Genomic DNA, 18,859 nt, shown 5'->3' with positions numbered 1-18,859 from the left:
AAAAAAATATTAAACTTAGTTTTATAATCAATCTGAGTGCTTTTTTTTTATACTAAAATAACTTTTATTAAACTTTAATAACTTATAATTTGTAATTATTTTTTATTGAACAATTGCACAAACTATTATTGTGTTCTCTTTGATTTTTTTTTATACAAGCAATTATAATTTTTTTTTTTTTAATTTTATAAACTATTCTTGATGTTATCTGAGTAATTAGCCATGCATGTAATGATCAATTACTGTTGAAAATGCAGCAAAACCAGCAGCTCCAATTATACCAGCTTTAACACCAGCTGTAAAATAAACATATGAAAATTAATAAACTCTGTCTCTCTATTATAACAATAAATAATATTATTAATTACCTCTGAGGCCAATGATTCCTCCAGTAAATCCACCAGCATATGTACCATTTTTCCAATCACTCTGACCACGATACTAAAAATGAATTAATTAATTATTAAACAATTAATATTACTGTGTTAAAAAATAAATAAATTATTACTCACAGATTCTATGACACATTCAATTCCAGAAAATACACAGCCAATAACAGCAAAACTTTTAGCTGATGCTAATGTTGATGTTTTTATTTCACGAAAAACTTCTCTAGCTGTTTGTTGTTTTTCAACAGCAGCAACATTTGGATTAACACTTGATGTAAATAAACCAAATGCTGCACCAAGACCAAAACCCATTACACAACTCATGACACTTTTAAAAAGACAACTTTCCATAACCATTTCCATTTGTTTTTCTTGATTTGTTTTTATGTAAACTGGAATTGGTCCTCTTGGTATTATAATATTGTCTCTAAATCTAGCCTGATTACCAATTAAATGTACTGCAATTTTATCGAGTGTTGGATCATTTAAAAATACTCGTCTTTCACTGTCTGGAATTTTTGGTGCTACTGGCATTTTTGGTGGTGTAAAATTCAACATTTTTAATTATTATTTATTTATTTTTATATTCAACTACTAATTTATTTATTTTTTTTTCATCAATAATAGTAGTATCACTTGAGCAGATGTTATTTTTGTTTTAATATAAATTAGATAATATCAACGTCATTCTGTAAAATCAGCAAAACAAAACCACATATTATTATTTATTATTAATTAATTAATTATTATTGTCAAACATTGATCAACTACTCACATGTTATTGTTGAAATTAAGGTTATATACTTGAATAAAGTCTTGATAATTATTACCTATGTCTAGTAAAAAATGATGATTTAATTTAAAAACAAACAATTGACTTATCTATTTCTTTGTTTTTTAAATGATTTATTAAATTGTTTGAAATTTAATTTAATTTTTTTTCATTGAGTTTTCCAATTCTAATTCTTATTTGTTGTTGTTTATTATTATTATTATTAAATAGTGTGTGTGTGGTGTAAACAGATCTCATCTAAAATTTTTTGGTGTTTAAAAAAAACCTTAATTTCTCCGATAGAAATCAAAAGAAATTTTTGACAGAAAAATTTTTAGCCAACAGGCCATTATCGGCAAAATATATTTGCACCAGATTAAAATACAATTAATTATAAATAATTGCTATATCATAATATTAATATTGGATTAATATTCTGTCGAAAAATTTGTCTAAAAAAAATTTTTCTCCGTCATAAGTTTTTGCCGGAGGAATAGTTATCTGAATTATCGACTGAAATAATAGAGCTTGAGAGAGTAAAGAGAGTAAAAGAGAGAGAGAGAAAAAAAAGTGTAAAAACCACAACGCTGAAATAAACATAAAAAAATTAAAGCTCTAAAAAAAAATAAATAGGTATATTTAATAACCAACGCCATTATGGATTCACTTGCAAATTATGGTAGTGATGGAGAAAATAGTGATTATTCAGAAGATTCAAAGGTAAATAAAATAATTATGATTTATTAAAAAATAATATACAACTTGGGCTGAACATCCATCAATAAATATTTATTTTTACTCTTTTTTTTTACTAATCAATTAATACACCCTCACATCTACACATACACACACATCATACTTATCGAATTTTTTGTTATTAATTTTAATTTTAATCAACTATTAAATCAATTTTTCGTAAAATTTATATTTTAAATAATAACAATAGTAATCATTTGTTTATAATAATAATAATTAGTATGAGATTTTTAATTGGCTTTTTTGATGACATATCAAATTACAAATTTATGTTGTTATGATTTATTGTTGATTTATATTTGTTTTTTTTTTTCATTATAAAAATAGAATATCAAGGGGAAATCAACATCCACATCAAAGGAACAATTGAATGACAATTATGAGCCAATGCAGATGGACATGAGTGAGGTATTAAATAATCAAATGTATAAAATTTAAATTTAAGAAAAAAAAAAACAAACAAACTGGTAAATAAAATGAGTAAATAAGTATTTAATGATAATGATAAAAAATAGATGAGGTTTAGGACATGGATGTAGGGAGTACCAAAAAATATTTAATTAAATTTTCTATCAATATGATTATTATTATTATTAAATTGAATATAAAATTATTATAAAAATAGAGTAAAAAGGTCAAAGATAAAATGAGTATATAATGTAGATATTATTATTGATTATTTATTTTATATTTTTTTAATTGATTGATGAAAAAAAAAAAAATGAAAAAATCTATTTTTATAAATTGGGAATAATTGCCATTTCGTAAAAAAAATATTAACACGTAGCCTCTGTTGGTAATTCATGATACAATATCTACGCACCTTCGGCAAAAAGGTCAATGCTGATTACGAGGGTCTTACTCAAGTCTACCCCCAAGTCCTATTCTGAAGATATCGGTGAGTAGAAAATGCTGAACCAAAAAGGTAACAAAAGAAAATACAAAAAAAAAAAAAAACAAAAAATTTAGGAAATTATTTCAACTAACTTTAATTAACTAATTAAAATGTGATTTATTTATTTTATTTTTTTAAAATTAATTTGTTAATTTAAAAAAAAAGAAAATAAAGCACAAATGTTATTAATTTTAAAATCAAACTGTAAAACGGTTTTGGGAGTATTTATATTTTTTTTGAGATATAAAAATGATGAAATTTATAAAATGATATATTGACTCGAGTTAAAATGAGTCATGAGTCATGAAAAAAATGACCCAGGATAAATTGAAAATACATTTTTAATTTAAATTTTTTGCTATTTTATCTTGAGTCATTTTTATTAATTTTTTAATTTAGTAATATTGATAAAATAAATATTATATATTTTTTTTTTGTATTGGTATTTTCTTTAGGAAAGCAACAACAACAACAACAACAACAATAATTCAAGTGAAAATAACAGTGAAAATGGAAGAGGAAAAAGTCAATCACCAGTTGAATCATGCAGTGGACCAAAGTCAGATTCATCATCAAGAAGATTATCATCAAATCAGAGGTATCATAAATTATTTTAATAAAAACAAAAAATAAAATTAAAATCAAACCCGTCACAGTAAATTTGGAAACCTTTTTGTTTGTTTTTTTTTTTTTTTTTTCAATCAAAAGAAAAAAAAAGAAAATATTTAGCTTATTGAATAATAACAATCTGTGTGGTCATATCCTGCAGAATCGTAAATGTTTTACAGGAATTCAGTTGGTGATGATAAACATCGAGAATCACGTGGTGCCAGTGGTGATAGCAAGCATGAACGTCATCGTCATGAAGACAGAACATCATCATCATCATCATCAAGAAGACACAATGATGATAAACGTCGTGAAAATGATTATAAAAATAAAAAACATCATGATGATGATGATGATAATAGAAAATCACGTGATTATGAACGTAAAAAAGAAAAATATTTAACAAATAAAAATGACAAACGTGATGATAAAACAAGTGATAAATTTGAACGTGATTATCGTGATGATTCGCATAAAGAAAAAAAAAGAGATCGTGATAGAAGAAATTCTAGACGTGATAGAAAAGAAAGACATCGTGATGATATTAGTTATCGTTCATCATCATCATCATCATCAAATTATAAAGATAGACGTTCACGTTCAAGATCAAAAGAACGTACAATTCAACAATCAAGACCAATGAGTTATCGTGAAGAAAAAAATCGTAATAAATTAGCTAAACTTGAAAATCTTGGTATTGAATTAAAAACGCCAGATAATATTATTCCAACAAGTGGAATTGAACAAAATTATTATAATCCATTGACAGCATCAACACAAGGAAAATATGCTGAACAAATACAAAAAAGAAAATTATTATGGGCAAATAAGGTAATATATAATTTATAATTCAACAAAAAAAATATGTTTTACAATAAATATATATATTATATTGATGTTTTAATTTGTTGCAGGCAAAACAAGATGAGGGAAATAAAACAGCTGCTGTTGGTTCAACAAACACATGGCTGGCAACGACATTTACTCAAGATCAAGATGGTAAAATGACTGCAAAATTTAAAAGATTAATGGGTATCAAGGGTGAAGTTGCAGCAACAACAGCAGCATCATCATCATCAACACAATCACCTGGACAAAAACCAGATATACTCAAAAAACAAGAAGAAATGTTTAGTAATATGGAACAACAATATGAAGTTGCAAGAGCAACAACACATACACAACGTGGTGTTGGACTTGGTTATGCAAGTAGTGGCTATCAATTTACACGATAAATAATAATATCAATACTTAATCAAAGATTTATAATATTATTTACATTAGTACAATTAATTTTTACCAATTAAGTTTAAAAATTAATTGTCGATATTTTTTCTTTTCTTTTTTTTTTTTTTAATTCAATATCTAGATTAAAAAACTATGTGACTTATTATAATGTGAATTTTTCAAATAATTATCAAAACAACAATAATTAAACTTGTAATTATTATTAATAATAGTATCTTGTAAATGATGATATAATAATAATTAAAAAACTAAATTTTTCAAAAAAAAAAAAATCCTCTAAAATAATTGTTATTTTAATTAAGTGTAATTAAATATTATTTGTGATTAATTTATTCTCTTGGTATAATTATTTAAAAGATGCATAATTATTAACTGAAATTAATTGATTGATTGATCAATCATTAATTAATTGTTGGTGGATTTGATGTCTAGAGCTGCTGACATTGACAAAATAATTGATGCATCAAGTGGTCCACTTTCTTGTGATGCAATGTCACCAGTTGGTGTTGTTGACATTGATGATTGTGATCTTGGACATGGTCCACTTGATGCTGATCATTATTGTTGTGAGAGACATGTTTATTTTTTCATTTTTCTTCATGGTCTTTTTGAATTTCATACATTTTTTTTCAGCCAATCCAGTGTAAAATCATTCATGCCATTTTTGTCGATATTGTTTAATTATTATTATTATTATTTTTACTAGTAAACAAATTAAACCGCCTTTTTTTTTTTTTGTTGTGTATGAGTATATGTGTTGATAAATGTTGAAACATACACATACACACACACATAAACAACATAGCGCCCCCATAAAAAAAAACATTAAATAAATGTTTGAATTCTGAGCGTTACAAATGCTGAATGTCCAACGAATATATTTTTTTTCTCTCATGCAGGTGTAAGCATCAAATCGTCAATATAAAATTACAAAAATTAATATTAATAATTTAAAATAATTGTTATATTAATTGAGTGTAATTAAATATTGTTTGTGTTTAATTAATTGCCTTGGTAACATTACTTAAAAAATGGATAATTTTGTGAGAATCGAAAAAATTGGTGAAGGTAAGACAAATTAAAAAATATTAACAAGAAGCTTTGCTTTTATTTAAGAAAATAAAAAAAAAAAAAATTCTTTCTCTCTCTCTTATGCATCCGGTGTATTGTCCTCATGTTAGAGTCCCCATGTGCTTGCCAAAAAAAATATGAATAATAATTTGTTAAAAAATTATTTATTGTTACCTTAAATATTATTAATTTATTAATTTAATAATTCAAAGATGTAGCTAAGAAAGAAAAGCCCAATTATTTATAATAAAAAAATGATGATGATGATGTTGATTGAGCATGAGGACCAGCCTCAGTGTCCTTGTCTTTTTTACAATTAAATTATTAATTTATTATTTTGATGGTTTTGATAACCTCACAATTATCAATTGACAAATAATTAAAAAATAATTAAATTATGTTAACAGGTACTTATGGAGTTGTTTACAAAGGTAGAAATAAAAAAACTGGTCAAATTGTTGCCATGAAAAAAATACGTTTAGAAAGTGATGATGAGGGTATACCATCAACAGCAATTCGTGAAATATCATTGCTCAAAGAATTAAAGCATCCAAATATTGTTGGTTTGTTGGATGTATCAATGGAAGAATCAAAGCTCTACTTGATATTTGAATATTTAACAATGGATCTTAAAAAATACATGGACACATTGGGCACTGGTAAATTGATGGAACCAGAAACAGTCAAGTCCTATTTGTACCAGGTGATTATTTATTTGATACAAAATTGTCATGTTTTGTTTTGTCTTGTTGGTTTATTTTTATATTGATGTTTTTTGTTGTTGTTATTATTTAGATAACAAGAGCTGTATTATTTTGTCATACACGTAGAGTTCTTCATCGTGATTTAAAACCTCAAAATCTTTTGATTGATAAACAAGGTGGTATTAAAGTTGCTGATTTTGGTCTTGGTAGAGCATTTGGTATACCAGTTAGAGTATATACTCATGAAGTTGTAACACTTTGGTACAGAGCACCAGAAATATTACTTGGTACAACAAGATATACTTGTGCTATTGATGTTTGGAGTATTGGTTGTATATTTGCTGAAATGGCTACTAAAAAACCTCTGTTCCAGGGTGACAGTGAAATTGATCAATTATTCAGAATTTTCAGGTAAAAAATAATCAAGCAATTATCATTTTCTATTTATTTGTTTATTTATACTTGGACAATTTATTAATTTTATCAACAGAGTTTTGAGAACACCAACAGAAGAAAATTGGCCAGGTGTTACACAGCTTTCTGATTATAAAGCAACATTTCCAAATTGGACATCAAATAATTTAGCAAGTCAGGTAAAACCACTTGATGAACAGGGTCTTGATTTACTTCAAGCAATGCTTATTTATAATCCAGAAAATCGTATATCAGCACGTGCTGCACTTCAACATCCTTATTTTGATGATCTTGATTTGAAAAAATTACCTGAAACATGATTAATATTATCAACAATCCAATAATACCACTTGCTCGTTTGGATAACAGGGTCCAAGACTTGACTTATCTTTTCTATTCTAGAATCGTCATTTCGTAATTTTTTTTTTTTTTTTTTCTACTTTTTCCACTAAATTTACACTCGTGTTAGCTTTAGATTTATTTTTTTATAATTATTATTATTGATTTAATTGTAAGTAATTGTTCAACAAATTATTTGCTGACATTTGAATTATTATTTTGATAAAAATAATTCGTAGTTTTTAAGTTTTTATATTTCATAAGTTTTCAATTTAATTTTTTTTTTCTTTTTTTTCCGGTTATTATTAAAATATGATATTATATAAATTTTTTTTTTTTTTTTTGCTAATACTGAATTGTCAATTCAAATAAAATTAATTCATGGAAATGATATTTAAATAATTAAATATTTATCCTTGTTTGCAACGTGCCAAAAAAAAAAAGAAAACAAATAACATCAAACTCGGTTACTAGTAATAATTATTAGCTCTTTATTTAAAATGTACATAGTACTAAAATAATAAAAAAAAGAAAGTAATAAACAAAAGCAAAAAAAAAGGAGCAGACTGTCATATATATTTTTTTTTTTTTAAATTAATTAATTTGTTTTTTTTTTTCGATGGGTTTATTGATAAATTATTTGGAAATAATTGTTGGCATTTTATCTGTTGCCAGTGTTTATTATTATCACATGGGTTTAATTATTTTTTTGCTTTTTCATTCGATAAATTACTATTCATTTTTAATAATTATTATAAAATAAAAATAAATGGTGATAAGTAAAATGTTACCAATCAAGTGTTCAGATAATCAGCAATAAATATTAAATGATATTTTAAAAATTGTTATAATAATTTTTATACCAATTTAAAAATAAAAAATTTGATTAAATTATATTATCTACAAATTCAGCAGGTCATAGAGTTTCATATGAGTCATATAATGATTCTTATCAATCAGTAAATGTCAAGATGACTCTTGTTGTTAAATACAACATGATTAATATTTCCTGTATATATTTTAACTACTAAATTTAATTATCATATTGTCTAAAAGAAAATAAAATTTAATATTTAAATAAATATACGAATAATCATTTGTTATTTATTTATAATAATTTATTCCTAATAATAAGATAAATATAATGAGACAATTCAGGGAACAGGGAGATGTTGGTTCGTGCCTGAGAGGAAGTCAAATGATTCGTCACTCCCATTTTACTTGAGGGAGAGAATTCAGCTTATGTTTATAAACATTTTTTCTCTTCTTTTTTTTTTTTTACTGATGCTGATACATGTACCAACAACAGATGCCAATGAAATAATTATTATAGTGGGGATAAAGATATATAATCCCATGCCAATGTTCAACCGGTTGCAAATGATTTGTAAAAGTCATACCATCGTCATCGTCATCTTGCTGCTCTCAACAATACAACAACAAAGAAATATTTAACAAGACAATGTAAGTACACTCTTTTCTTCTAATTATTATTTTATTTATAATAATAAATTTAACAATAAAAAATAAATAAATATTGTATTTTAAATTATTATTTTTACCAAGAAATAATAAAATGATTAATACATTTATTTAGATACGCAATAAAATAAAATATTTTAATATAAAATTGCAAAATTTATTTCGAGGTCTTTGCTCCAAAGAATTTATTTTATTTTTTCTACTCAAGGTGAAATAAACACACATGTTTTGAAAACCAGTTGCTATTAAAGCTAATAAAAATTTATTAAATATACATGATTTTTTAAAATGATGAATTTGTTTTTTTATTTTTAGATGGGTTTGTTGATAAATCATTTGGGAATAATTGCTGGCATCATTGCTGTTGCCAGTGCTCATTCTTATCACATGGGTTCATGTCCAATAGTTCAACCGATGCAAAATTTTCGGATACATGACGTAAGTCAAATAGAATTCATAGAAAAAAAAATTGATAATTATTTAAATATAATAATTATTAAAATTATGTGTGATTTAGTTTCTGGGTCACTGGTACGTGATACAAAAAACATCAACAGGTAGCAAATGTATTGGATATAATTACACCCGAGGTGATGAGCCTGGCCTGTATACTATTAAACAAGACTCCAATCATCTACTTCTAGGTAGTAATAATAATTTTTAAATTTAAAAAATATAACATGCACTACATAAAGCAAACTTGAATATATAAAAAAATTTAGCAATGACAAATAAAATATAAATGTTGAAGGACAATTTGAGTGATGAGTCACAAATCAAGTCAAATACAAAATGAAATAAAAAATAATAATAAAGGACTAATAATAATAAAAAAAAATAAAGAGGGAATGTCAATAAGATAAATGCTCAGTCAAGTGGTCATTGTGATCATCTAAACTATACTTAAAATTTATTATTATATATATTTTATTTTTATTTTTAAATGTTTCAGGCTTGACTCCACTTAAACATGAGTATCGTTATACTGGTGAACTTACTGTTCCTGAACCAAGTACACCAGCTCTTATGACTGTTAATTTTCCACTGAGTAAGTTTAATTTTGAGGCTTGTAAATTGGGATAAATAGTCTATTAGTATATTAATTTATAAATTTATTTAATTAGGCATTGCTGGATCAGCATCACATGTTGTTTTTGCAACAGATTATAAAACATATGCTGGTATATTTACATGTCAAGGACTTAAAATAGCACATCGTCAAAGTGCCACAATATTATCACGTAGTAAAGAACTTGATCAATCAGTAATTGATGATTTACGTAGTAAGCTAAGTAAATTTGGTGTTGATCCATTTGAACTTAGTATTGTACCACAAACTGGATGTCAAAATGGTGATGATCCAGTTAATATTGATATTAATCCTGGTACATTTAGTGCTGAAAATTTTGGTAAATTATTTAAAAAAGCTGGTGAAAAAATTGGTGATGGTGTTGAATGGGTTGCCAGTGCTGGAAGTAAAGTTTATCATAAAATAACTGGAAAAGAAGAAACAAATAAATCAACAACTAATAAACCAATTCCACGTGAAAAAATTGAAACAAATGAAGTTGAATGGATTCCTTAAATTATTTTTAATATATTCTTTTTATTTTTTATTTTCCTCTTTTTATTCATACAATGTATTTTTTTTTTTTTTCTGACATGTTTCTTTGACTGAGAATTATTTAATGATGAAATACATTGTCATTAGCTCATTTTTATATTTAAAAAAAAAAAAAAAAATGCTAAATTATTGTAATTGACTTGTTGCATTTTTATTGTGTAAAATTATTTTTTTTTTTAAATAGAATAAAAAAAAAAAAAACAAAACAATTGATGGTATGTTTGTTATAATTTATTGACTGACAATATTTAATTTTTTTTATTTTGTAATTTTTTATTTTATAAAGTTGATGTTTATCAATACAAACCAGTTCCTATCATAATAAAAAAATAAAAATTAAAAAGCTATTTCAAACAATAACAAATCTATTTTAAATTATTGGAGCAATCTAATCATCATCCTTGATACTTAAATTGAGATTTGAGTCACTCAATAAACAGTAAAGTGTAAACACACTTTGAAGTTTGAGTTTTGACGCAATTTAGAGGTTGGAATAAATTGACAACACTGCACTTGACACAAGTCAACAACAAAAACAACAACACAATAATTTTGAAAAAAAAAAACAAAAGGTAAACAATTACTCAATATAAATAAAATAAACTAGTAGGATATAATTGTTGATTATAAAATAAATAAATAAATAATTTTTAGATGACTAAATTAATGGAATGGCTTTTTGGTGGGGCACTTTTTCTTGGTCCCTGGACAGCAATTGTAACTGGAACAGTATCATCATCATTAACTTCACAGTATCATGAAATAATATTATATCTTCCAATTGTTTTATTATTTTTATTTGCTATTTGGGCAGCAACTGTTGTTCTTTATAGAACTTTTACCTTCAACAATTGTGAAGAAGCAGCTGAAAGCCTTAAATTGGTAAAATATTTTTTGACGAATAAAATTAATAATATTCAATTGAACAAAAATAAATTAATGTATTTTAATTTTATAGGAAATTAAACAAGCACAAGCTGAACTTAGAATCAAAGGAATATTACCAAGAGATCCAAAAGGATCAGATCTCATGTAAATATCAACAAAATCCAAAAAATAACAAAATTATAATCCATCAATAATTTGTTGTTTATTATTTATTTATCAATCAATTGTTTTTTTTTTTAATTTAACAGTATATCATAGATTATATACTGTCTTTTTATATTGATTTTTTAATGTATATTTATATCAAATTGCTGTCAAGTCTTGCCAAGATGTGTTGATTAAAAAAAATAGCATCAAATTTACAAATTGTCAGTGTCTTAAGCAAGTTGATCCATTTTATATCAGTTGTCCAATTAATACTTTTAAATTGCCAATAAAAATCATAATCAAAATTATTAAAAAATTATATTTTTAATTAAATAAATATTGTTAATAATAAATGAAAAATAACGTTAAATATTTCACAAAATAAATTATTTATTTATCAGTCAATTGATTATTATTTTTAACAGGTTCATTGTCATAACTTGTTGGTAATCCACTTCGTCCTTTTGTTGCAATTTCAATATTATTTTCACCAAGTTTTTGTTCAAGACCTTGCCAAGATCTATTTAACAAAAAATTAGCACCAGATTTACCAATTGCTACAGTTCCATCAGCTTTACAAGCAACTGTATCCATTTTATCAATTGTACAAGTAATTTTATTTGTATTTCTTATTTCATTTGACAACATTGATACATCAGAATCATCAGTTGGTTTAAATTCAACATAATTAAAACCACCAGGTAATAATTGTCGAAAATCAAGACAATAATTAGTTGTAAAGCTTCTAGAATTATTAAATGCAAGCTCAACTTCAAATGGTGTTAGCATTGGTTTATAATAATCTTTTGAATCAAATATATCATTTTCTGGACATGCTATAACAACAAATGCATCCACCTGTTAATTAAAAAAAATAAATTAATATTTATAATAAAAATATAATTAATAAATCAATTATTATTTAATTACCTCTGGAAAATTAGCAAGTTTTGATGGATTTGGTTTTCCAACACTGAATACATATGATTTTTTATTTTTTTGTTTTAAAATATTTTTAATATTTGACAATGCTTGCATGTAATCCTTGATACCCAATGTTGCAACAACAATTCCTACGGTGTTTGCATCTTTTAATTTTTCAACTAAAAATCTTCTTCTTCTTAGCCAAGGATTTTTTGTTACTTCAAATGTCTTCAACTCATCATCAACAGTATATTGCCATGTCTTTGTTGGTATACTCATTGCCAATGATGCCAAAGTTTTGTCATTGTCACCAATAAATACACCATGATAATCTTCAAGACAAGTATCATCATTTAATATCCAACTTCTTCCAGAAATAATAGCACTTGTTGCATTTTTTGTATCAACAAAATCAACATTTGACTTGCAATTTAATGTTGTCAATACAAGATTTGGATATTTATCTTTTAAAATATTCCAAATTGTTTCTGTAAAATAAATTGATTCAATATAATTAACAGCTGATTATCAAAGTAAATGATTAATTATTTTTTCATACCAATTGAATTAGCATAATAAACAGAATAAAATAACAATATTTTTTCATTATTATCAGTAAAAAATTGTTGAAATTTATCAATAAAAGCTTGAATATTGATATTATTTTTTGGCAAAATATGAAATACTGGAAGTCTTGATGTTGGATTTAAACATGCATGTCCAAAATGTATAACACCATCAGCACCAATGTGATTGGCAGCAACTTCATCAATACAACAACTTCCACATGTTGTGTCACCAAGTATATAAACATTTTTTTTCAATAACTCTTCAATGTTTATTGCAATTTTAGCTGATTCAGATAATAAAGAATCAGGAAATTGTAAACAAACCTGTAAATATTAATAATAATGAAAAATTAATTATTTATATTATCAATAAACAAGTGATACGTGCAAAATGGAGTAATCTCAATGGCGACAATAGAAAAAAATAAACAAAAATCCACAAAACTTTTATGTAATTTTACGAAAAAAACATATAAAATTTATATTGTTATTAAATTATTTATCAGTCAATAAATATTTAATATATTTTGTAAATAAATATTATAAATAAACATATGTTATAACCTTTTCTAATCCACGTGCATTGATCCATTCAACACATTTTTCATAGCTATATTTATCACAATTAACAGTTGACGATAATATGTCCTGGTTAATTGAATCTTCTAATTGTTGACAATTAATTGTATTTGACGGTGTCATTGTTGGCAATATAATTAATTAAATAATTAAGTGTTGTTTTTTTTTTTTGACATTTGTGGTTCTGCCAATATGTCGTCAGAGGGCTAGATGTTTATTTATTTTTTTCTTCAAGAAAATAACACACACACACACACTGGGAAAATTAAACAAACATGGACGATGTCATGTAGACATAAAAAAAAAGATACATAAAAAGACTAGATAACAAAAAAAAAAAAGACATCAAAGACATCATCAAAAGCTCAAAGTTAATTGAAATGCAACAGACAAGCCCAACAGCTGCACCTTTAAGTCAAATAAATTATTAAAAACCATCAGGTAATTAAATTATAAAACCATTATTAAAAAATTATATAAAAAAAAAGAAAAAATATAATATACTTAGTGTGTAACGACATCGTGTGTGACCTTATTTATTATGATGATATATATTTTTTTTTTATGTTCAAACAACAAAATAACAACTTTCTTTAATTCACATGTAAAAAAATATTAGTTGGCCAAGTTAGTAATCATCATTATCTAGTAGGAGTCACCCAGTCATTTGTTTTTATAATTATTACTCATAAAATGTTTTAATAAATACAACAGTTATCATTTAATAATACTAATTAAATTAAACAATTAGCAACTGTTATCAATTGATAAAAAAAAATAATAATAATAAATTATAATTGATGTGGTTGAATCAATCTAGATATAAATATTGTGTTGAATGATTTACCAATTGAATAATTGAAATATAATATCAACGTTTTATTGATTCAATCAACTCAATATGACCACATGTATTTTATCAATTTTATTGTTTCAGTATTATTAATGAAGGATGATCAATATCTTTTTAAAAACTCATGGATTATTTAAAATTTACAATTGACATTTAAACGTATAATTAATTAAAAATAATAATTAAAAATAAAATGCCAAGTTTAAGAAAAAAAGTTGTTGGTTTTATGCGTCATCTTTCAATTAGAAATTTGACTGCTACTGATGGAATTGATCAGGATGGAGTTACACAAAGTGGATCGAATTCACCACCAGCTGAAATACCTGGTGGTTGTTTTGTTACGAAATATTTAAATGGGTAAATAATTTTAATTATTATTTATTAATGCATAACGTATATAGTTAATAATAATATATTTATGTTATTATTTGTTTTTTAGATTAGAAAGTAAATGTGAAGGTCCAATAATATTACATGGAAGAAATCCAGAAGAATTACCATCAAAAGTCATTGATAAACTTGATGAAAATGAAGAAATATTTGCAGCATTAACTGGACCAGATCGTGGCTTAACATCTGTTAATTTAAAACAAAAACATTTGAGTATTAGTGATCCAGATGTTGATTATATTGATATACTTGAAAAAAATGAACAACAAACAACTGGTAAGAAATTTTTTTGATTTAATAAATAATAACACGAGTTCTTCCCTGATTGTTTTATTATCATTATTAATATTAATTTTAAATTATTAAAATCTAATAAATTACATAAACATAGACATATATTTTATTTAATAAATAAAAACGACAATCAATTGAGATCTTGTGTTTAATTCAAATAAATAAATTTGTTGATATTTTTTTTTAAATAAAAATAAATTAACAATATTCGTAAGATATGAAAATAAATTTAAATGCAGTTAACAACTCGATGGATTGTATATTTTCAATCGCGCATGATCGTTGGTTAGTCATACGAACAAAAGATTCATCACTGTGTCCAATTGATAATAGTACTGTTAAAATACGTGCTGCTGGTAAATTATATGAACCAGATAAAAAATATACAATTAAAGATGATGATGATATTGATGATATTGATAAAAATAATACAATTAAAAATGTAAAATTTATTGATGATAATGATAATTATAAAAATAATGTGCATTTTAATATAGCATGTAATAATAGTTTAAAAATTAAAAAATCAATTAATAATTGTAATAATTTAAAAGATGATAAAATACATGAATTATTATCAAGTGAAAGTACAAATGATAATGATCATTCAGATGATGATAAAATTGAATTAATAATGTCAAAAATAAGTGATGATTTATTGGATATTGATGATACTGAAATGGATTTTGATATAATACCACCACCAAGTGATTTTGCAACTGATATGATACCACTGAGAAAATCAAAAAGTGCACCAGCACCATTTAAAAAAAATCAACAAGGTCAACAATTATATTATTTATCAGCATGATAATATTTATATGGCTGTTTTATTATTTAATATTATTATTAATAATAATTTATTAGTTGTTTGAATGAAAATACTATTTTAAATTAGATGTTTTTTCGATTTTTAGTTATTTTGTTTTTTGCCTTGTGCTTGGCATGAGTATTGTCATATTGACACATAAATTAACAATTAAATTAAATAAAGTATAAATTATTTATTTGATAATTGATAATAATTAGTTAATTAAATTTACAGATTGTCCAATGATTGATGAAATTGCTGGTATTGAAAATTGGTTTATTCCAAACGATGCAGCATATGGTGTAGCAACAACACTTTATGAAAAAAATCCAACAAATAATACAAATAATGGTGAACCAATTGCTGATTGTTTTGCACTTGTTGCAAGACCAAATGCTGCTGTATTGGTGCTTGCTGATGGTGTTAATTGGGGTAATTAAATTTTTTAAAAATTAATTAAACAACAAAATGAATAAATAAAATTAATAATGTGTTAATAAATTAACAGGTGCTAAAGCATGTATTGCAGCAAGATCAGCTGTTCATGGTTGTATGGAATATTTAAATAAAGCATTATTTTCATCACAAGTTAATTCACAAATGACAACAACACGTGATGTATTTATAGCATTGTTGAGATCATTTCATGCGGCTCATTCATTAATATTACAAGAACAAGGAATGTTAACAACACTAACAGTATGTGCAATATTACCATTACCAAATTATAATAGTAATAGTAATAATTGTAAAAAATATATTGCTTGTACATGTAATGTTGGTGATAGTCTTGCATATGTTTATTCTAAAAAAACTGGTGTTAGAGAAATAACACGTGGTTCACATGATATACATTGTATGCGTGATATGCGTGATGCATTAGGTGCACTTGGTCCAGTTGATGGTTCAAATCCAGAATTAAATAATTTAACACTTGCTATGACTGAAGTTGAAAAAGATGATATTGTTTATTTAACAAGTGATGGTATATCTGATAATTTTGATCCAATTGTTGGTAAATTTGCAATATTACCAAATAAAAAAAAAAATAATAATGATACAAGACAAAATAATAAAAATACAAGTGCTTATCGTAAAACAGATAATTTAAGAAAAACAAATTCAGCTGGTTTTAATGATACAAATGAATTACCAGTTGTTGAAGCATATCAAAGACATGAGCTGACATTAATTAGAATGGAAGATTTATTAAATCGTGGTGTATCTGGTGAAGGACCACCATGTAAAAGTGCTAAAAAATTATGTGAACTTTTACTTGATTTTGCAGTAAGTTATTTATTCATTTTTAAAGAATATATTATTCATGAATCATTGAGTAAATTATTAATGTTTATTTATTGGATTTTAATGTAGGTTAGAATCACAGCAGCTAAACGTAGAATATTGGAAGATACTGATTTGTATTATTCACAGGCCAAAGATGGTGAATTAATTCAATTGACAAAACTTGAACAACGTTCAAGAAGAAAAAAAATGCTGGACATTATGTCAATGGTACCAGGTAAACTTGATCATGCAACTGTTGTTGCTTATGTTGTTGGATCTCATGGTATTATTGAGAGTGATTTTTAATTATCGCCAGGTGCGATTAAACACAATATTAACATAACATGTACACGTAAATTTATTTTTACTTTATATAACAATATTACAAATTTTATTTAACACAATGTTACTATGTTCTTTTTGTTTTTTTTTTTTCTTTTTGTTATCTACCTTTTTTTTATACTCTGTTTTTTTTGTAATGATTATAAACCAGTGTAAAACTATAGTCTCATATTGTAATGTATTATTAATTATTGTATACTAACGTTTCATTTGTTTGTCAAAAAAAAAAGAAAAAGAAAAAATGATAATTCTGACGAGGAATTGACCACAAATGTGTCTTCAAAAATGTCTCATATTTTTGTAGATGTTCGATAGTCTTTTCTCTAACGAGCAATAAATATATATATAAAAGAAAAATTTAACTCTACTTGATAAAAACCAAATAATATTTATTATAAAATTAATTTTTAATCAATTTAATTATATTTTATTTTGTAATTTTGGTTTTTATAATTTTTCTACCAAAAAAATAACAAGCAGCTATTATAATTAACAACAAAAAACGTTAAAAATACTAGTATTAGCTAAATATTTATATTTATAACGTGAAAATTTAAAAAATAATTAAAACTTGTCTTATTTTAATTTTCATTAATTGATATTAATTTTTTGTATTTTATTTGTTATTTTATCTTACTTTAATAAATAAAAAAAAAAATCAAATTTAAAATTATTTATTGTTTATTTATAAAATTTAAAAAAAATTACAATTTCGTTTATATTATTTGTCATTATTTTTTTTTGTTTAAATAAACATTGAATATATACAATTATATCAAATAATTAAAAAACATATATTTATCATTAATTGCAATTAATGATGAATTAACTATTTTAATTTTTACAAATTTTTGCAATTATAAAATTTTCAGTGTAAAAAAAAATCATTATTACATCATCTTTAAAATTTTCAAAGAAAAAAAAAAATAGAATAGCATTCAGTCATTAATAAAAAATATAGATTAATTAATAATATTTGATTGTTCATGACGTTTTTAAAAAATATATAATTTCAAGTCTTTTTCATCCTGCAAGACTTGTTTGTTTTTTAAATTTAATTTCATTGATTAATTTTCACAGCTATATATCAACAATTTCAATATCAAATTGAGCAATTCTATCAATTGAATTAACGTCAATATATATTCAATTTATTTACAAATAAATCATCGCTAATTTTTTCAAATTAAATAATTTTTTATCATCTCCAAAACACAATCATCAAGTTTCCATCCACTCAATTCAACAACTTGTAAATTATCAAATTTTTCCAACGACTGTTAAAAATAAAAAATACAAAATAATTAGTTAAATGACTTGTCTTGTTTTTTAAATACAAAAAAAAAGATAAAAAGCCAATACTTACTTTTGCAAATTTACGTGAAAGACAAACGTCTTTACTTGATGTTGTAAATTTAATACATTCAACATTTTTTTCACAACTTTTAAATATCAATGAATCATTTACTTTA

The 18,859-nt window shown here is 24.2% G+C and overlaps 7 protein-coding genes across 9 annotated transcripts; 5 read left to right on the top strand and 2 right to left on the bottom strand.

Annotated features, from left to right (window-relative positions):
- Nucleotides 1–129: 129 nt before the first annotated feature.
- Nucleotides 130–1,034, bottom strand: LOC122859114 (mitochondrial import inner membrane translocase subunit Tim22). Its single transcript, XM_044162494.1, has 3 exons — nucleotides 513–1,034; nucleotides 369–441; nucleotides 130–296 (listed from the first exon to the last, which is right to left on the bottom strand). Exons 1-3 carry the CDS (start codon nucleotides 945–947, stop codon nucleotides 217–219), a joined length of 588 nt encoding a protein of 195 aa, XP_044018429.1. The 5' UTR covers nucleotides 948–1,034; the 3' UTR covers nucleotides 130–216.
- Nucleotides 1,035–1,697: 663 nt separating this feature from the next.
- On the top strand, nucleotides 1,698–4,997 carry LOC122859113 (arginine/serine-rich coiled-coil protein 2-like). Its single transcript, XM_044162493.1, has 5 exons — nucleotides 1,698–1,881; nucleotides 2,245–2,325; nucleotides 3,268–3,410; nucleotides 3,601–4,252; nucleotides 4,336–4,997. Exons 1-5 carry the CDS (start codon nucleotides 1,819–1,821, stop codon nucleotides 4,654–4,656), a joined length of 1,260 nt encoding a protein of 419 aa, XP_044018428.1. The 5' UTR covers nucleotides 1,698–1,818; the 3' UTR covers nucleotides 4,657–4,997.
- Nucleotides 4,998–5,495: 498 nt separating this feature from the next.
- Nucleotides 5,496–7,883, top strand: LOC122859110 (cyclin-dependent kinase 1). The gene is made up of 4 exons (XM_044162490.1): nucleotides 5,496–5,737; nucleotides 6,148–6,443; nucleotides 6,536–6,855; nucleotides 6,935–7,883. The coding sequence occupies exons 1-4, from the start codon at nucleotides 5,701–5,703 to the stop codon at nucleotides 7,176–7,178; spliced, it is 897 nt and encodes a 298-aa protein (XP_044018425.1). The 5' UTR covers nucleotides 5,496–5,700; the 3' UTR covers nucleotides 7,179–7,883.
- A 642-nt stretch (nucleotides 7,884–8,525) lies between these two features.
- On the top strand, nucleotides 8,526–10,518 carry LOC122859111 (apolipoprotein D-like). The gene is made up of 5 exons (XM_044162491.1): nucleotides 8,526–8,661; nucleotides 8,995–9,117; nucleotides 9,197–9,323; nucleotides 9,632–9,727; nucleotides 9,804–10,518. Exons 2-5 carry the CDS (start codon nucleotides 8,995–8,997, stop codon nucleotides 10,262–10,264), a joined length of 807 nt encoding a protein of 268 aa, XP_044018426.1. The 5' UTR covers nucleotides 8,526–8,661; the 3' UTR covers nucleotides 10,265–10,518.
- A 248-nt stretch (nucleotides 10,519–10,766) lies between these two features.
- Nucleotides 10,767–11,622, top strand: LOC122859112 (dolichol-phosphate mannosyltransferase subunit 3). The gene is made up of 3 exons (XM_044162492.1): nucleotides 10,767–10,875; nucleotides 10,958–11,185; nucleotides 11,262–11,622. The coding sequence occupies exons 2-3, from the start codon at nucleotides 10,958–10,960 to the stop codon at nucleotides 11,337–11,339; spliced, it is 306 nt and encodes a 101-aa protein (XP_044018427.1). The 5' UTR covers nucleotides 10,767–10,875; the 3' UTR covers nucleotides 11,340–11,622.
- An 86-nt stretch (nucleotides 11,623–11,708) lies between these two features.
- LOC122859105 (2-(3-amino-3-carboxypropyl)histidine synthase subunit 2) lies at nucleotides 11,709–13,640 on the bottom strand. The gene is made up of 4 exons (XM_044162481.1): nucleotides 13,396–13,640; nucleotides 12,822–13,155; nucleotides 12,269–12,750; nucleotides 11,709–12,196 (listed from the first exon to the last, which is right to left on the bottom strand). Exons 1-4 carry the CDS (start codon nucleotides 13,531–13,533, stop codon nucleotides 11,729–11,731), a joined length of 1,422 nt encoding a protein of 473 aa, XP_044018416.1. The 5' UTR covers nucleotides 13,534–13,640; the 3' UTR covers nucleotides 11,709–11,728.
- LOC122859099 (PP2C-like domain-containing protein CG9801) lies at nucleotides 13,625–17,720 on the top strand. 3 transcript variants are annotated; one of them, XM_044162469.1, is made up of 7 exons: nucleotides 13,658–13,851; nucleotides 14,348–14,620; nucleotides 14,703–14,929; nucleotides 15,502–15,729; nucleotides 15,993–16,190; nucleotides 16,267–17,045; nucleotides 17,133–17,720. In XM_044162469.1, exons 2-7 carry the CDS (start codon nucleotides 14,457–14,459, stop codon nucleotides 17,349–17,351), a joined length of 1,815 nt encoding a protein of 604 aa, XP_044018404.1. In that variant the 5' UTR covers nucleotides 13,658–13,851; nucleotides 14,348–14,456; the 3' UTR covers nucleotides 17,352–17,720. The 3 variants fall into 3 exon arrangements, with proteins under 3 accessions (XP_044018405.1, XP_044018404.1, XP_044018403.1); XM_044162468.1 differs by having other exon boundaries at nucleotides 15,187–15,729; XM_044162470.1 differs by lacking the exon at nucleotides 15,502–15,729 and having other exon boundaries at nucleotides 13,625–13,851.
- Nucleotides 17,721–18,859: the final 1,139 nt, after the last annotated feature.

The sequence above is a fragment of the Aphidius gifuensis genome, linkage group LG6 (genome assembly GCF_014905175.1).
Source record: "Aphidius gifuensis isolate YNYX2018 linkage group LG6, ASM1490517v1, whole genome shotgun sequence".
Taxonomy (NCBI): domain Eukaryota; kingdom Metazoa; phylum Arthropoda; class Insecta; order Hymenoptera; family Braconidae; genus Aphidius; species Aphidius gifuensis.
Note: the sequence above shows the minus strand (reverse complement) of the source record. Positions and strands in the feature narration are given on the sequence as shown.

Bases quoted from the DNA above. Each gene is read 5' to 3' on its own strand.
- LOC122859113 (XM_044162493.1), top strand. From the start codon at position 1,819: ATGGATTCACTTGCAAATTATGGTAGTGATGGAGAAAATAGTGATTAT. The intron at 2,326-3,267 runs GTATTAAATAAT...TATTTTCTTTAG, and splicing joins TGCAGATGGACATGAGTGAG to GAAAGCAACAACAACAACAA. The intron at 3,411-3,600 runs GTATCATAAATT...AATGTTTTACAG, and splicing joins AGATTATCATCAAATCAGAG to GAATTCAGTTGGTGATGATA.
- LOC122859105 (XM_044162481.1), bottom strand. From the start codon at position 13,533: ATGACACCGTCAAATACAATTAATTGTCAACAATTAGAAGATTCAATT. The intron at 13,156-13,395 runs GTTATAACATAT...TAATATTTACAG, and splicing joins ATGCACGTGGATTAGAAAAG to GTTTGTTTACAATTTCCTGA. The intron at 12,751-12,821 runs GTATGAAAAAAT...TTTATTTTACAG, and splicing joins TTATTATGCTAATTCAATTG to AAACAATTTGGAATATTTTA.
- LOC122859112 (XM_044162492.1), top strand. From the start codon at position 10,958: ATGACTAAATTAATGGAATGGCTTTTTGGTGGGGCACTTTTTCTTGGT. The intron at 11,186-11,261 runs GTAAAATATTTT...TTAATTTTATAG, and splicing joins CAGCTGAAAGCCTTAAATTG to GAAATTAAACAAGCACAAGC.
- LOC122859114 (XM_044162494.1), bottom strand. From the start codon at position 947: ATGTTGAATTTTACACCACCAAAAATGCCAGTAGCACCAAAAATTCCA. The intron at 442-512 runs GTGAGTAATAAT...ATTCATTTTTAG, and splicing joins TTGAATGTGTCATAGAATCT to TATCGTGGTCAGAGTGATTG. The intron at 297-368 runs GTAATTAATAAT...TTTATTTTACAG, and splicing joins AGGAATCATTGGCCTCAGAG to CTGGTGTTAAAGCTGGTATA.
- LOC122859110 (XM_044162490.1), top strand. From the start codon at position 5,701: ATGGATAATTTTGTGAGAATCGAAAAAATTGGTGAAG. The intron at 5,738-6,147 runs GTAAGACAAATT...TTATGTTAACAG, and splicing joins AATCGAAAAAATTGGTGAAG to GTACTTATGGAGTTGTTTAC. The intron at 6,856-6,934 runs GTAAAAAATAAT...TTTTATCAACAG, and splicing joins CAATTATTCAGAATTTTCAG to AGTTTTGAGAACACCAACAG.
- LOC122859099 (XM_044162468.1), top strand. From the start codon at position 14,457: ATGCCAAGTTTAAGAAAAAAAGTTGTTGGTTTTATGCGTCATCTTTCA. The intron at 14,930-15,186 runs GTAAGAAATTTT...ATTTAAATGCAG, and splicing joins AAATGAACAACAAACAACTG to TTAACAACTCGATGGATTGT. The intron at 16,191-16,266 runs GTAATTAAATTT...ATAAATTAACAG, and splicing joins TGCTGATGGTGTTAATTGGG to GTGCTAAAGCATGTATTGCA.
- LOC122859111 (XM_044162491.1), top strand. From the start codon at position 8,995: ATGGGTTTGTTGATAAATCATTTGGGAATAATTGCTGGCATCATTGCT. The intron at 9,118-9,196 runs GTAAGTCAAATA...TGTGTGATTTAG, and splicing joins AAAATTTTCGGATACATGAC to TTTCTGGGTCACTGGTACGT. The intron at 9,728-9,803 runs GTAAGTTTAATT...TTATTTAATTAG, and splicing joins GACTGTTAATTTTCCACTGA to GCATTGCTGGATCAGCATCA.